General features: G+C 40.7%; 1 protein-coding gene across 3 annotated transcripts in view; it reads right to left on the bottom strand.

The window, feature by feature from the left end:
- TAF5L (TATA-box binding protein associated factor 5 like) overlaps nucleotides 1-18156 on the bottom strand; it is a 32934-nt gene that overhangs the window by 13609 nt on the left and 1169 nt on the right. For 2 of the 3 annotated variants that reach the window (XM_034948703.4, XM_008978168.4), the window contains exons 2-3: nucleotides 7644-7788; nucleotides 3390-3494 (exon numbers count right to left, since the gene is read on the bottom strand). In XM_034948703.4, the coding sequence (XP_034804594.1) occupies nucleotides 3390-3494; nucleotides 7644-7785 (247 nt within the window). In that variant the 5' untranslated portion in view covers nucleotides 7786-7788. Of the gene's footprint in view, nucleotides 1-3389; nucleotides 3495-7643; nucleotides 7789-18156 lie in introns of those variants that run through there. The other variant, XM_034948711.3, reaches the window with a different exon arrangement.

Raw genomic sequence — 18156 nt, 5'->3', positions numbered from 1 at the left:
ACTTTGCATCCATGATCATGTTTAAGAGTCACAGCTGGCCCTGGTTCAAATCCAGAGGTTGCTTGACTCCAAAGGCTGTTCTTCCCACTACACCTCCTGAAGAATAGGACCTACGGCAATAGGTGAGCTCACAGAATCTCTCATCTACAGACAACCTGTGGAGGAAAAATACATTCAGGTGGATATAGACATAGATACTCTTCTATCTTTCCCTAGTATCTTCCTTTGAGATTTTATCATTTCTTAAGACTTTAATTTGCATCTCCATGTAGCTGATGCTACATGTTCTTTATTACAAGTCTTTATCTTTCTCCTAAATCCTAGCCTCAAATTTCCCACTGCAAGCTATGCAGTAGGATGCCACTGTCATGACAATTTAACAAACATAAACCCTTCTGACTTATTTATTTTCAATAAATCTTCATCTCCACTCCAGTCTTAAAGCCTGAGCCATCGTCACCTCTTCTTCCTCCTTTACTCCTGAGCCTTGGAGATTCCACCTTGGTAATTTAACTATGAAATAAAGCTCCTGCCTTCCAGTTCCACAATGCTGTCAAATTCTGGTCCTTTCTCACCTCATTTCTCAAGATTGCCAAGCACTTTAATTAACAGTCAGTCTCCCTGCCATTCCTCTTACAAATAATTTTACAAACTGCTTTCAGACTAATATTCATTGATCTCCAGCCTGAAACCCCCATTCACAACAAAGCCTTAGTTGTTCCTGTACAGTCGTCAAGCCTGCCTTTTTGCTCATGTTATTTCTTACCCAAATTACTCCTCTTCCTCCTCCTCTTCCAGTCTACTGAAACTCAATCCATCCTTCAAGTGCTGACTTAAAGCCTACCTCCTGCTCAGTAAAGCCTTCTCTGACTACCCCCAACCAAATCACTTTCTCCTTTCATTCTGAATGCAATTCCTATATGATTCAGCAACTGATCTCATGCTGGTCTGTGAAAGTGCTTCTGTGATATTCAAATTTTATGTAAAAACTTTTACCTATAGTGTTTTTATGCTAGGACTGCTTCTAAAATAGATTAATGAGTATATCTTATACTTTATCTTGGTGATCAGGAAATAACTATTCATTTGATTTGGTTAACTGCTCTTCAGAGACCTGAGGGTAGAGAAAAATATTCCAGGAGCGGCAGTCCAAAGTGATCAATATATATTAACCCCTTTAAAATAATGATCCTTTAAACCAAAGGATTAAAGAATCAAATTACAGACAAAATAACAGACAACTTTCTCAGTTCAGAAATAAAGTAAGAACTTAAAGGAAATGGTTGATAGACTATAATCTTTTGAAATGTAAAGTTCTGGCCAAACAATCTTTGTGGTAATAATTTTTAATGGTAAACGACGAGTATACAGTAATCAATATATAAACCAAAATAATACACCTGGCCTTACACACGCATAGAATTATCCTAGTTTTACCTGGCCCCCATAATGGTATTTTAAAGCAAAGAATCTATATTTACTATAGTCTACAGTTGGAGAAAATGGTCAAAATATTACAGGAAATAAGGGTTACAAAATAAAACCCTCTAGTGGGGTTATCTTATCAGTTTCATGGTTGTTGGGTGACAGAATTCATAAGTAGAGAATAGTCTGTTTAATAGTTACAAAAACGAAAAATCATGAAAATTAAGGCTTTAGTAAAATGACTCTATTATGTTTGAAAAAAAGGAAGTTCCATTAATTCTGCATATCATATAAATCTTAAATATTTCAGTGCAGTGATCAATTTCCACTAAGGATAAAAAAAGAAAAACTGAATTTATAATAAGGGTTTCTTTCATTGAGAGGTAAGAACTTAGAGATATTTTTTATCATTGGCATTGGTTTCTGAGGCTTTAAGCAACTTGCAGAAAAATTTAACTCAGTTTTTAGAAAGTTATTTTACTCAGTTAAAAAAATATGATATTAATCTCTCCATGACAGATTTATTTTCACCATACTAGTGGTGGGGAAGCTGGTTTAGAAACAAATGTCTTGGCTGGGTGTGGTGGCTTGTGCCTACAATCTCAGCACTTTGGGAGGCCAAGATGGGAGGACTGCTTGAGGCCTGGAGTTTGAAACCAGCCTGGGCAACACAGTGAGACCCCGTCTCTACAAAAAAATTTTAAAAAATTAGCCAGGTGTTGTGGCACATGCTTGTGGTCCCAGCTACTCAGGAGGCCGAGATGGGAGGATCACTTGATCTCAGAAGGTCAAGGCTGCAGTGAGCCGTGATCATGCCACTGCACTCCTGCCTGGGCAACAGAACAAGACCCTGTCTCAAAAAAAAGAAAAAGAAGCAAATTATCTGGCTTCTTTGAGCTTGTCTCCTTCATTTGTTCAGCCTGTATTTATGTTAAGTGCTGACTACATGCCAGGATAGATATTGTCCTAAGATATATTGATATGGTCCCCGCCCTCATGGAGCATATAGTCTAATGAGGAAAACAGACACAAAAGTAAATCACCAAATGTATAATTTTAATAGTGGTATATTCTGACTCATGACAGTGAGATGGCTCTTGTCATGGACATGACTTATTTCTATTATGAGTGACACTCAGATGACCCTAATGACATTACATACATTTTTGTATTTTTTTAATCACTGAAGCATAGGTGTATAATAAAATAAACTCAATGGCATAATTTTATTGCTACAGAACTGCAATGATTTTTGCAGTGAAGTATTAATACACTCGGTTGATTGCTAAAGTGAGTTATCCTGGTGTAAATTTTTATGTTCACATCCCTTTCCGATTTATCTTCTGGGGCTCTTAATGTTTTTCTTCCTAATATGTGCTACAGTATCTTTTTTATTCTTATCTCAAGTGGTCATTCTGCCACTCAAAAACTGGTCTAAACGACAACTTCTAGCATTTTTGCCTGTTCATTCATAAGGACTATTTACTTGCACTTTTGGAAATACGGGGCAAAGACCATTGTGAAATGTACTATATTATTAATAGAGATGTCATGTACATTTCAAATGTGCTGTATTTAAGGATGTTTCTCTGCATAGCTGACAGTTTTTACTTATTCAATACAAGTCACAAGTCACTGTGCTGAAGGCCATGAATAAAACAGTGAATAAAACACCCAGAGCTCTGCCCTTGTAAACTTAAACCTCGTGATTGAACTCTTCAGGAATTCCAATAGACCATAAGTTTGAATGCAAGAACTGTGTTAAGAGTACCTTCGAATCCCTAGTACCTCACACCAATTGTGGAATATAGTTGGTTCTGAGGGAAATCTGCATTACTCTATTTTTTTATTTTTCTTTTTACCACTCCTTGTGGAGCAGGGCTAACTCACAAGCAGTGTGCCCAGAGTTGGTCTGTATTACTCTGTTTTCTTAATAAGAAAAGGTTCTAGAGCTGAGTACTTACCAGTGAGAAAATTCCGCAGTCGTCCAAACTGTACTTCATATTGCTGGGGTTCTGCCTGGCAAGGGGCTGCAGACACTATGTTGGCACAACCAGATTCTGATTGCACTAAAGAGGAGAAGATACACAAGTCAGGGCGGGAAACAGAGAGACTATTATTAACCCAGTATGTGGCAGGATGGGTGAAGGAGGGTGTTGTGCACACATGCACAGCAACTGACATTTCAGCAGGTTTCCAAAGCATGCTGGGTCCTGGTTAAACATGACAGACTGATGACACTTGTTTCTCTCCCCTCCCTCCTGAAGCCCAATAAAATGAAGGCCAGGGAAGGAAAGGCATAAAGCACAGGACAAGGTGAATGAGAGAGGACAGGTACATAAATCCATGAGATTCATCAGGAAATGTTTGATCCTATGTTCTGACATTTCACAGGTGCCTTGGTGTGGGTTCATTGTCAATCACTGTGCTGGGCACTTAGTGGGCCCTTTCAATCTGGAAATTCATGTCTTCTAGTTCTGTGAAGTTTTCTGGAATCATTTTGATAATTCCCTATCTTCCGAGACTCCTACAATTTCAAGGTCGGATATCCTGAACCAATCCTTTAATTTTTTTCTCCTATTACTCCATTTTTTTGTCTTTTTGCTCTACTTTCTGAAAGCCTTCCTCACCTTTCAGCCCTTCTACTATTTCCCCCTACATTACTTATAATACCTAATGAGTTTTTATTTTTTACTACCATGTATCTAATTGATAACTTTTTTCATTCTCAACATTCTCTTTTTCCCCCAAACACGCTATGCTTTTTGAATTTTAAGTATTTAAAACAAGGTATTTTTGAAGTTTTCTTCTGTTTCTTTCCATCTGCCCTTCTTATGAGATATGTTTCTTCTAGGGTTCAATGGCCCCTGGCTGTCTTACAGTGAGGCACTCTGGGTGGTGAGGCTCATCCTCCAGGGTGACCAGGGTGAGCAATGTCCCAACATCACTGTCTTTTCGTCTTTCTTCTTGGGCAAGTTGGACTCACCAGGGAAGGATCGTTTACTTGCCTTCCTGGAGCATGTGTGCCTGGCTGCAGTATTCCGGGCATATGAATTGGTGCAGGGGAAACAAGGCTGGAGTCTCAATACTCAGTATGTAACCACACACTTAATCTCCAATCTGTGAGTTTATGCTTTCTAAAAACAAAAAACAAAAACTATTCTCCTCCTGTTTACAAGAGGAGTGGGGAACACCGGGGAAAGAAGGTGGCTAAAAACCAAGGGAAGCCACCTTTAACCGTGTCCTGAATGAAACATGAATGCATTTTGTCAATGGAATATGGATGGAGAAATGGTGATGAATGTGGCAGGAATGAGGGCGCCATAACAGGAAATACGTAGAAAGGGAAACACAGGTGAGAGGAAAGCCAACCTACTCCAGGAGAAGGAAGAGACAGTCAGAAGAGAGGACCTGCTGCAAGCCTGCATGCAAGGGAGGGACTCCTCCTCCTTCTTCTTGCCCCCCGCTTAGTTACTCTGTCACTAAGTCCTACAGATTCCTAAAATTTATCCTCTCCTCTCCACTCCCATTACCACTTCCTCAACTGAGGCTGTCCTCACTTCTCACTGGACTGCGTCTTTTAACTAGTTTCCTCGATTCTAATCTGGGCTGCCTTATCAATACTGCCACCAGACTGAGTTTTCTAAAATTCACATTTGAAAACCTGGATACCCTCCTCCAATTTGTTCCCTGGTAAACATCTAATGGTTCCTTTGCAACTCAGCTCACTCTTTCAACTATTTAGTGACCCCCAACTATATGTCAGGAATCACAAGGCCTTTTGGGGATCCTTCCTTGGCTTGCCAGCCTAATTTGGATGATCTTTTCTGCTACCACTGAACCTCCCCCTCACAGAACTTACTACCTCATGCTCTTCTACAATCACTGACTTACCTGCCTCACTTCCCAATTAGAACACTTAGCTTCTCAGAGCTAGGGTCAAATCGTAGCTATCTCTAGAACTTTTCAGCACTTGGCCTATAGCAGATGTTCACTAAACGTCTGCTGAGAAAAGAATTCTTCAGATTACTCAATTAATGGAAAAATCTAGGACAAAATCTTCTGATAATCGTATTTCATGTTTCTCACTTTTCCTGGTGGTTTTCCAGCAACAACACTTTCTCCTAATAAGCTATTCTATTGAAACTAAGACAACTTAGACGAGCAAAGTTCTGGAAGTCTGTTTAATATTGTTCATTCCTACTTTCTATCAGCAACAGCAAGAATTACTGCTCTCTGGTTCCAAAGGATGCAGGGCAGCAGATTTTTTAAACGGCTAGGATGGCATGTTCAGAAGGAATTACTCTACAATGGGACAGAGGCCTTGTAAATGGACTCCCCTATTCAAACAATAAGGCACTTAGTATTCTATACCAAGGCCATCATCTGGCCCTGTTTTGGTCAAGGGTATCTCTGAGGAGTTTGAAGGCAAGGAATAATGGGTGGATCCGACCCTGAAATACGTGATGGCAGGCTGCTGACTGGGCTTCTGTTAGCGTTTCAGAGGAAGTCAGGAACCACTCCTTTGAGAGCATCCTCAGGTTGTTACTGTCCTAGCACTCTCTTCCTATGGCAATGAACCCTGGGTCCTTGACTTTGAAGGTATATGAAAAGAGGGAGCTGAGGTAACTGCGGCTACTAGGATGGAGGATGAAACCATTAAGAAATGGAGCACGTGGTGAAAGATATTTGGAAGATCACAGAAAGCCCAGGAACAAAGAAGAGAGAAGAATGTAGCCTGAGCATATAAGAAAGGGAACCAGGGCTGAGCTGCAGAAATCACTGCTAACTCCACCTCCACACACAGCCATTGAAGTAGTTTATAATCACCCTAAAGTATCCCAGCAATTTTTTTCCCCCAGAATCACTAGTAAATAAGTTCAGTAAAAGAAAGTCCTGTTACACAGTGGCTCACACCTGTAATCCCAGCACTTTGGGAGGCCAAGGTGGGAGGATCACTTGAGGCCAGGAGGTCATGACTAGCCTGGACAACATGGTAAGACCCCACCTCTAACAAGAATAACAAGCAAAAAAAAAAAAAAAAAATTAGCCAGGTGGTTGTGCATGACTGTGGTCCAAGCTACTTGGTAGGCTGAGATGGAGGATCACTTGAGCCTGGGAGGTTGAGGCTGCAGTGAGCTGTGACTGCATCACTGCATTCCAGTCTGGGTGATGGAGAGAGACCCTGTCTCAAAAAAAAAAAAAAAAAAAAAAAAAAAAAAAAAAAAAAAAGAAGAAAGAAGAAGAAGAAAGTCATAAAGTCATATTACATAAAAACATGAACTCACAAAATAGCTAACAATTACAGTTGGCCCTCTGTATCTGTGGGTTTCACATCCATGGATTCAAACAACTGCAAGTCAAAAATATTTGGGGAAAAAAAACACCAAAGTCCCAAGAAGCAAATTTTGAATTTACCAGGTGCTGAATACTATGATGAATCCATGTGAATGAGGTGATATGTAGGCTGTATTAGGAATTATAAGTAATCTAAAGACAATGTAAAGAATACAGGAGGATGTCTGTAGATGTAACCTGCTATGCCAAATATTATACCACGTCTTATCAGGCAGGAACTTGAGTATCCGTGGATTTTGGTATTCATGGAGGGGTCCTGGAACCAATCCTTTATGGATACTGAGGGATGACTATACTTATTAATCCAGATGGAGTCAACTCAAGTTTTTCTAAAATAGAATCGGATTTCAAAACATTAAAAAACAAAAACAAATTAAAAAAACTTCAGGAATGTGTCTATAATAATAATAATATTTCCAACTACAGATCCTGAAGTACTAATTTATTCAACAAACCTGACTTCTACATGTGAGGCTCCATGCTGGAGGAGAGGGGACCTGTGCAAGAAGGGGACAGAGGGAGACCCTGTCCCTAAGGGTCTTGTAGGTTAATTGTTTACAGAAGGAAAAAGTTGCACATACTTTCAGGTACAGATAAAGTAACTGAGAAGTCCTGAGGAAGGAAATGACTTTAGCCAGGGGAATCACAGAGGTTATCAGAAGTGACAATGTGAGCACCGCTCTGAATGACAGACAGGGTCTCTGAGGCCAACATCATTCACTTAATGTAGCTCACTGAGGTTTTTGGTCAGTCTGCTCTCTCTGGCACTGTCTTGAGAAGAGGAGAAGTAATTCCACATGGATATTGACATGAGTTCTCCTGCTCCAGGCTCACCCCACCAGACAAGCCCCCACCATTACCTGTTAGATTGGCCGCCATCTCTTCAGCAGTCTGTGACAGCCGCAGTCCTTGCTTCAGGGGACCATCTGAGTCCACGTACTGCCGGCGTTTGAGGTAGCAGGACACTGCCATCTGAATCTGCTCGGTACGCACTCGTTTCATGACCTTCAAGGGAGGCAACGACAGGATACAGAGACATCAGGGGCCTGGGAGAGCAACCTATCCAACTGCACCATCGCAGATGGGTAGGATACATGGGAGAGAAAGACCAGCCATGTGGCTAAGTGGCCTAGTTAAGACGCAAATCTAAGTTCCCTAATACCAACGTGGTATACTCTTCCATTTTGTCTGTTTCTCCAATGACAATACAGCCAACTTCAATTACAGAAAATAGGAAAAGCATCGATAATAAAGTCCTTAGATCACCCCCAAACTCTGTTTAATACCAAGATTCCAATCAGCCCCATGAAACTTTTCATTAGAGAAGCTAACAAAGAGCAAACAGGGCCAGTCTGAAATTTAGGGCCTTTGATTTCTCCTGCCTACTCTGTGAGAGAGGTGTTAATTAGCAGTGAACTAGCCAAAAAAGCAGGCAGGAGGCAGTGCCAAATCAAAGACCACAGAAACTGGATAAATAGATGTTAACAAAGCATGAAGTTAACAATGGTGAAGGGGATTGTGATATTTTTGCTTAATAGCCAGGAAAAGACTGCCAGCTCTAAGTTAGGGATTTGCAAAATGTGTTTTCATTTTATTTAATTTAATTTATTTATTTATTTTGAGACAGAGTCTCGCTCTGTCGCCCAGGCTGGAGTGCATTGGTGTGATCTCAGCTCACTGCAAGCTCCGCCTCCTGGGTTCACGCCATTCTCCTGTCTCAGCCTCCCAAGTAGCTGGGACTACAGGCACCCACCACCACGCCCAGCTAATTTTTTGTATTTTTAGTAGAGACGGGGTTTCACCGTGTTAGCCAGGATGGTCTCAATCTCCTGACATTGTGATCTGCCCGGCTTGGCCTCCCAAAGTGCTGGGATTACAGGCGTGAGCCACCGCGCCTGGCCGTGTTTTCATTTTAATTGTATAATATTATTTACCTTTTTTGCTCTTTATTTAAACCACAGGTATAGAAAGGCAGCACAACACTAAGAGGGTATGTATATGTGTTAGCATATGTCTCATAAATTCCTGTAAGAAAGGAAAGTGGTAGGAAGTGACCTGAACAGAAGTAAATTATTTTTGAATAATTCAAGCTAATTTGTAGGTTCACAAAAATAGAAAGAAAAGGGAAAAAGAAAAAAAAAAAAAGAGGCACTGTTTCCTTTGACTATTGAGTTTATTATCAAGAATGACAGGAACCCCTAGTATTGCCATGGCCTCAAACACTACTTTGCCAGAAATAAATACTGCAGTCCAGATGACCAATGACAGCTGGATGAATTTTGGGGTTCACTTCTGTCATGTAAAACATACTTTCCCCTCCAGGACCAAAATATTGTGTCCATTTTGGAATGCATTTCATGTACGCATACACACACAATCATCCCAACCAAAGTAACATTCTCTAAATCAAGGTTTCCCAGTTGTTTTGTGTGGGAGATCTGTTTTTGATCATTTATTTGGATGTGTTTTAAGTTCTCAGTTTCAGTTACATGCATTAGTATTTTCCTTTGAGAGTTCTACCATTCTTTCATTTTGTTTTATTTTTTTTTGAGACAGTGTCTTGCTCTGTCATCCAGACTGGAGTGCAATGGCATGATCTCAGCTCACTGCAGCCTCCACCTCCTGGGTTCAAGTGATTCCCTGCCTTAGACTCCCGAGTAGCTGGGATTACAGGCCCACGCTACCACGCTTGGCTAATTATTAAATTTTTAGTAGAGATGGGGTTTCACCATGTTGGCCAGGCTGGTCTCGAACTCCTGACCTCAAGTGACTCGCCTGCCTTGGCCTCTCAAAGTGCTGGGATTACAGGTGTGAACCACCGTGCCTGCCCTTCCACCATTCTTTTTTAAGATGTAAAATTCCACCTTTTCCGGAAGTCTATTTATTTATTTATATTTTTTTTTTAGTAGAGAAGGGGTTTTGCTATGTTGCCCAGGGTGGTCTCAAACTCCTGGGCTTAAGCAATTCTCCTGCCTTAGTCTCCCAAATTGTTGGGATTACAGGCATGAGCTACCATGCCTGGTCTTATTTTTCTTTAAACATAAAAAAATTATTTGTATCTAATTTTCGTCCATCTGCAGTTTCTTTTAGTGTATGTGTGGTGAATAACCAAACAAATGTTTTGCCCAGTGACTGTAGCTAACACACTGTCCCAATACCATTTGCAAGTAATTATTTCCTTCTAAACTGATTTGTGGGAGCCCTTTAAAAATATACTCTGAAGACCTACTTTTCAATTCCCTACAAGTCATACAACAGAGCAAACTGTGAAGGCTAGAGACATACTCACAAGTATATATACATATAAATATAAAATGTTAGGACATTATATATATATTAAACTATATGCCCAGAAAGATTACATTATCTGTGCATTTTATTTCTAGGTTGCCAAAGAGTTCAAAATATTTGTTACAAAGAAGGGGTACTAGGTGTGTGATTGTTAAAAAGAAGGAACACTATGGTTGTGAATTAGTGACATAATGAAACACAATAATAAATTTCCAAATACTGAACTCTCTTCTCACTATGAAATTTACCTTGTTTGGGTATGGTGTATTATTCTCTCACTGTATTGATGACTTAGGTTACTTTTTAATTAAGCTGTTTTTTTAAATTGCTAATACAGGGATTCTGATACTCTGAGAGTGGGGTCCCTGCTCCCATTCTCTGTGGCCACTGATCAGCACTGCTCTATCAGTGATCCTCCAACCTGGCTATACATAAGAATCCCGTGAGTGTGTGGATATGTATATAAATAATTTCAGCCCTGCAGATTCTGGTTGTGTTATATTTAGAGGAAAAAAGTTAAATGCACACAGAGGCTGTGACAGTACTGTCCTTTCCCGTGTGGCCCTAAGTCAAGACGAGTCAATCCAACCAGTGCCTCTTCCTATCACTTGCTACAGCTGCTTTTCATCTAACTTCAAGATCTCCTACTCTGCGGGCTTTCCCAAACCAGCCCAATTCCCTACTCTAGCTGAGACTGAAATCTTTCCGGCTTCCACACTGCCGATCTTTTGCTGACTTGGGAATGCATGCACATATTGATGCACATCCGTGAGCATTCCAGGCAGATGGGCCTCGATCTCTTAGATCACCTCTGACAGGAAAAAACTCTGCATGTGAAAGACACGTGAATGACTGATCTGGAGAACAGGCTCTGCAATGACACAGTGTCCTCAAGGTGCGACAATATACCTATGTGTCTGAGGAGGAAGGGAAAAGATGCGAAGTTAGGAAAGAGTAAACAGAACGCAGTAAGAATGAATGATAGTCAACACTGACCATATTTAAGATTGCTAGAAACTAGTCTGTAATACTGATTCTAACAAATATGCTTAAATTAGCTGCCCCAAATAGCAATTTCTCTGAGTCCAAACTACCATTTATGATAAGGGCGCTTCCCTGAGGGTGGGTGGTGAACCAACTGTATGGCCATGGATCTTAAGGGCAGGAATTCTGGCAATGACTCTCTTGCATAACCACGCTAAACTCAAATACTAGAGACACGACCCAATCAACTCAGCTGGGTTTTATTCCAATGTACATATATTTCAAGTGACATGGATAATTAATGAACCTGAGATAAATCGGTCCCCTCCACCCAGACTGATTTCCAGAGTACTAATATCCAAAAAGGGACAAGTGAAGAAAAAAACTCTCCTTAAACTAGACTTAAGTCTCTGGAGAGACTCATACATGAGACGAACAGTGCAGTTTCATTACCTGCCTAGCTTTTCCTATAATCATAAAATCTTTCAAACTGAAATTGGATTTAGATATAATTATACTCTTTGTTAACATTTCAGAATTTCTCATGATTTTCAATTTATATAAAATACTTTCAGAGGTAAAAACAGATGTCAAATACTCTGCTCTTCATATCACATTATTAGTATTTCTGGAAATCAAAAATTTCTGGAGGATTTTGACACAATGTATATCTATTCTCATGTATCAACAGTTGCCAGATACTTCAACCAAGTTGCTATATAAAATCCCACACGATCATTTCAATGTAACAACTCTGCAGGGAAAACCACAGCCACACTTAACATTCAACTACAGAAACATGGGGAGGTGGAGATACATGGAACCCAGGCATCCTCTTAAGATGCTGTCAGTGTGGAACTCTAGTCTGGTCAATCCCTTCAGTGGTTACACGCTGCATCCTATCCCTCCACCCCCACCCCCGTTAGGCTCTAATGTACACGGTCGGTCGGTAGAGGAGAGCTGGGAGGCACCCTCATCCACCATATCGCAGGTTAAAGTACTACACAGTTCCACGAAATGCCAAAAGAGTACTACCTGGCTCCCCCATCCCTCCCCCTGCCCCAATAAGGTGGCAGTTTTGAGTAGGGGTGAGTTCAAGATAAATTCAGGCAAACTCACTACACAATCCTCAAATCAGCTCTTCAACTGAGACTTCTGACTGTTGGCTTTTGAGTAATTGTATCTTTTTTCCAATGGCAAATTTATGCTTATAACAGAAGAAAAAAATTATTTTTTTGCATTTTTTTGTTAAGTGTCTACTAGGTAACTCAAGTTATTAGTTCTCTTCACTCACAGCAACTAAATAGTTGTAACATCAAAAGATCAGTCTAAGTAGGACCTAAAGCCCTAGCTTTGCATTAATCATCATGATAAAGTATATTCAATATGCTTTGTGAAAATATAAATCACAACTGAAAAATAAATGAGCCATACTACTTTCAGTTTCAGTCATACCTCATATAATTTAAAAATTATGATAGCCTTTCATATTCAATCTTTGCTCAGACTGACATAAATACACTTGAACTAGAAGCTGTGTTTTTTCCCATGGTGTCCTAAGAAATAAAATGGCACATGGATAAGGCCGTAGCTGGGCTCAGGACGCAGTGAAGAATGTGGCGTTTTGGTGGGGATGGCAGCAGTGGTAGAAAGTAGGTGGAAATCACGAAATCCAGCAAACAGATGTCATGAGAAGTAGATTTTCTCCAACATCAGCTGGGACCTCCATGATGTTCCAGAAGTCTTGTTTCATCAACTACTTACCCTACAGCCTTCCACCTACGCTATTCTAAACCTTCACCAGTCTCCTCACCCAGCCAGCTGACCCTGCTTCTGACCTCAGTGGGCTACTGAGACTTGGGATTCCTTAACTTTTTGATCTAACCGGTCACTTTCCAGCACCACCCTTCACGATCTCTCAGCTGGATGTGATGCTGCTGAACTCACCTCCTACTTGAAACTCTCTTGGTCCCTCCCACTGCAAGCCTCTCTTGTGGCTCTGCCCTCCCATTACTGTCTGCCACTGCTTCTTCACATTCCCTGCTTCACCACACCACCATGCAAGACTTACAGTCAGACCACCTTCCTGAACTCAGTCAATTAACAGACATTTCCACCTGCAATACCTCTTCCTTCTCCCGGTTTTCTTAGCCGGCTTAATGGTGCCACTATCCACCATTAAAGCAAAAACAAAACAAAAGAAAACAAAACAACCAAAAAGCCAGTCATGATAAAATTCTGTTCTCTCTGTCCCTTACTTCAAAGAGGCCACCAACTCCTATTCTAAATGGGAATTCTCTCTCAACTTAAAAAAAAAAAAATGCGGCTAGTGCAACTCAACCATTTCTGCTGCCCCATCTTGACTGTTTGCTATTTGACAGCACAAATTGCTTCTCGCTCTCTTTAGAGAAGTGGTCTGGCTATATTGCCCAGGCTGGTCTCCATCCTCTGGGCTCATGATCCTCCCAGTTCAGCCTCCCAAGTAGCTAGGATTACAGGTGTATGCCACTATGCCCGACTCTACAAATCACTTCTCAACTGGACTATTCCAATATTCTTCCACCTTTAGGCCCTACTCATATGGCCCTTTGAAAAGCAGCCAAAGTACATGACAAATCTAATGATGTTACAACCAAGCCTAAATCACCCCAACCCTCATGCAGGTTATCCCCTCTTGCCATCACTCTTCCTCAGTTCCCCTAAACAGATGGAGAGTTCCCTGAGGACAGGGCTTATCTTTGAAACTCATCATAAAAATAACGTGAGTGCTATCTAGCTTCTTGGAATTCTTGAGAGTTTATTTTAAGCTCATGATCTTTTTGAATTTCTACTTTAATACTGTTTTACAGCACAGAAAAACTGCTTCTATACAAAATCTTATTAACATGGAAGAGTGTGGCACAATCTACAGAATGGCTCTCTACATTACTTACTATGCTTGACTACATAAAGAAAACTTTCACAAATGCTCTATTTGCAAACACCACTGCAGACAGAAATAGGATGTCCTGTTCTCAAAATAAGGGATAAGATGTTTTCCCATGCTTATCACTGTTCCTGAAACTGAATTCAAATGCAGTACATGAGGATTTGAAGACGCTTCATTAAAACATTTATGTGTGTGTGTGTGTGTGTGTGTGTGTGTGTGTCTCAAAGTGGATGGAATGATCTTCAATTTTTCATTCCAGAGCAGTACTGTCCAAGAGGACTTTTGGCAAACGACGGAGGTGTTGTAAGTCTGCACTGTTCACAACAGTAGTCACTGGCCACACAGGGCAATTGGGCAATGAAAATATGACTAGTGCAACTAAGGAACTGAATTGTTTTAACTAATTTTAATTTAAGTAGTCATAAGTGGCCAATGATTACTGTATTGGACAACAGAGTTCTACAGAATGACATTACCTGGTGAAACTAATGCATCAGCATCTTGGCTTAAAAAAGTTAATTCACAAAGTTTTGCATAACACTTCTGCTTACTAATGACAAAGTCTCCAAAAGTTAGTATTTTGTTTTAAAAACACAGCTACCTTTTATTATTGCCAAACATTGTGAAGTTATTAACATACCCATCCACCTTGATACACCTTACTGGGAGGATATCTTCTTTGACTACTAAACAATTATAAATGGAAGTATTTTATAGTGTTTTCTAAACACTGACAATATACAACACTCTTCAAATCTTCTGTAAATTAAAAAATAGGAAGGAAAAAGACAATTTGCTTCAGCAGAGAAACAGCAGCAGCTAATTTCTTTCTGTAAAATGTCCAACTAAAAGGTAAGCCCAAACCTATGACTACCTTACCATACCAATAAGAAAATTAAAAAGAAAACATTTTAGTCAACTTTAATTTAAAAAAAGAGAAACCCTGAGGGTTACAGATGAAAATCAAATGTCTAACTATAATCTCTATTAATTTACACATATCTAAAATATATAAGGCAATATATTAATTCACTAAACAAATTCACTCCAACTGTTCATGAATATCTTAAACACCAGTGTCTGTGATGAATTAAGCCACTATGAATCATCAAATTCCATTTCCAGAGCACTTTACCTTTCCCATCTACTAAATCAGTTACAATAAAGCACGTCTTAAATCCATATACTCCTGCTGGAAATCTCAACCCAAGCCATCAATGCCTGTTCGGGTGAGCAGAACTTCTTTTCATTCATCATCATCTATCTATCTATCTATCTATCTATACAGATAGATATATATAGATATACAGATATGTGTGTGTATATATATTATACATACATTATGTTTTGCATTTAACACTTGCACTTTGTGATACCCCCCACCCCCATCAGGAAGAATGACTTGATGACTGAATCTTTCCTATTTTTTTGTTTCACTTATTTGGTAAGATTGAATAAATATCCCAAACTAGCACCAGCTGAGGTTGCTCCAGTTGTTCCAGCCCATTATGTCCTTCCCAAACAGCACCTTGTTGTTCAAAATAGACTGAGAAAGAGTGCCCTGTAACAGGGGAGCCCCAAACATGAGACTTTTGGGGGAAAACCTTGCTTGTGATCAAGCATATACAATATATACTTGAAGATAATTTTTAAGAGGGAAGGCTGCCTGGTTTCTTCATGCTTTCTGTAAGTGCTGTCTAAGCTTTGAGATTTGGAATAAAATGCCCAACTCTACTACCATTTTCCTTTTGAAATCACGGGCAGATAGGGAACTGCCAAGACTTTTTTTATTTTAATAAAAAATAAAAGTAAAATAAAATAAAAATAAAAGTCTTTCTTTTTAATTTTGAAACAAGGTCTTGCTCTGTCACCGAGGCTGGAGTGCAGTGGCACAATCACAGCTCACTGCAGCCTTGACTGAGCTCAAAGATCTTCCTGAGTCAGCCTCCTCAGCAGCTGGGGCTACAGGCATGCTCACCATCACACCTGGTTAGTTAAAAAAAAAAATTTTTTTTTGTAGAGACGGAGTCTCACTACGTTGCCCAGGTTGATCTCAAACTCCTGTGCTCAAGTGATCCTCCGAAAGTGCTGGGATTATCGGCATGAGCCACCACACCTGGCCCTGCTTTAAACATAATACTATACTACTATAGGCACAATCTTTCCAAGGAGCTAATCTGATGTTATCTCTGCTAAGCTTAAAAACATTTACTGCCGCCGGGCACCGTGGCTCGGGCCTGTAATCTCAGCACTTTGGGAGGCTGAGGTGGGTGGATCACCCGAGGTCAGGTTAGTTCAAGACCAGCCTGGTCAACATGGTGAAATCCCATCTCCACTAATACAAAAATTAGCCAGGCATGGTGGTGCATGCCTGTAGTCCCAGCTACTGGGGAGGCTGAGGCAGGAGAATCGCTTGAACCCGGAAGGCGGAGGTTGCAGTGAGCCAAGATCACGCCATTGCACTCCAGCCTGGGCAACAGGAGTGGAACTCCGTCTCCAAAAACAAAACAAAACAAAATACTTTCTACTGCCTCCACTAGTGTGAAGGATAGAAAAATTGAGTGTCTACTGTGTCATTTCCAGGTTGCTCTAATCTGCCTGTTTACCTCACTGGACCAATCTTTGGTTCTTCTTACTCTACTGGTGGGTCCCACTCCACCTTCTCCCCTCAGGGGCCCTCCAGTAGTTGGAGGCACTGCCACACTGGCACTACAACCTGGTTTGGCTAAATCCCACCCGCACTTCGCAGCTCAGCTTAGCCATGTCTTCCTCCCAAAAGCTTCCTTGATCACAATCCCTTCCACACACGAACCCAGGAACAAATCTGTCACAGAACTTACCCTATTCTTGTCTGTTTCATACACTACCACTACGAATACTTAACACTGAGCATACTCGACGCTAAGACACTTAGAGCACTTAAAATTAAGTGCTTTACATAGACTGCCTTCTTTAAGCTCACAACAAACCTATGAGGTAGGTAACGTTCTTCAGATGGGAAAGCTGAGGCGCAAAGAAGTTACACAGTGCCAGGATGGGAACTCAGGACACCTGGCTGAAGGGTCTGAGCTCTCACCTTCTACAGCATCTTGCTGCTCAAAGGATTCTACATGTGACCAGGGGCTTCCTGAGGGAGCACAACAATGAATGCTTACTAGAAGCTTGCTGAGAGAATGATCAGAACACTTACTACCTGAGAAGCCACCAGTCACATACAAGACAGGCTGGAAACTTGACTTCTAGTACTGTCCACTGAGTAATGCTGGTTTAACAGATGACCCCTAGAGCTCCCTTCCAGCAAAACAAATTAGCAGAAACAAAACCCCCTTTCTTTCCCCAGAGATGTCCTTCACAGGTGCTAATATATTGCTTGCAAAACCAAAAACCAGTTACTGAGTAGTTAAGTGAGGCCTTTACCTAGTTTCACAGGGACAGAAGCTCACATAAGCCTCACATTTACAGGCAGGAGCAACAAAACTATTCCAAGATACACTAATCTAATTTGTTGTTGATGACAAAGAAAAATACTCAAAACAAGCCCACCTTTTAATTTTCTAGCTTAGCGCTGATTTTTAAGGCAGGAAGAATTTACGATTCATTAAAAAATTAGCATATATTCCATTTAACGCAAAAACTTAGGACTACAGGGAACCTAGAAGGTATTTTGCCAAAAAGGAAACGATAATAGCTAACATTTAGCTATCTTCATACACATCATTCTTTTTCTGGGTACCTTTAAAAAGGTCGTTTTTTGGGAGGCTGAGGCGGGAGGACTGCTTGAGCCCAGGCCTGGGCAACATAGAGGCACCCTGTCTCTTAAAGATAAAAAAAATCCACGTTTAAGTTATTCCTTATCATCGCATTTTATAGATGAGGAAACTACAGTTCAGAGAGGTTATGCAGATGGCTACATGGTTTCCATCCTAGGTCTACTGTCACCAAGCTCTATCCACTACATTATGCTGTTCCAAAGTTTAAAGATGTGGCCAGATGCATTTAACCTATTAAGCACAAAACTCCCTTTCCTACTCCCCCTTCCAAGTAGAGCTGTGACCAGGAACTGGGGAACAGCCTCCGTGTCCTCCCCTACATCCCCAACTCAGGTGTTGGCACACTTGAATCGCCTGATGTAAGACACGCTCCGCCCTTAATGTTCCTCTCAGCACAGC

The sequence above is a fragment of the Pan paniscus genome, chromosome 1 (assembly GCF_029289425.2).
Source record: "Pan paniscus chromosome 1, NHGRI_mPanPan1-v2.0_pri, whole genome shotgun sequence".
In the NCBI taxonomy this organism is placed as follows: Eukaryota; Metazoa; Chordata; class Mammalia; order Primates; family Hominidae; genus Pan; species Pan paniscus.
The sequence above is the reverse complement of the archived record's forward strand: the minus strand, read 5'-3'. Positions and strand labels throughout refer to the sequence as shown.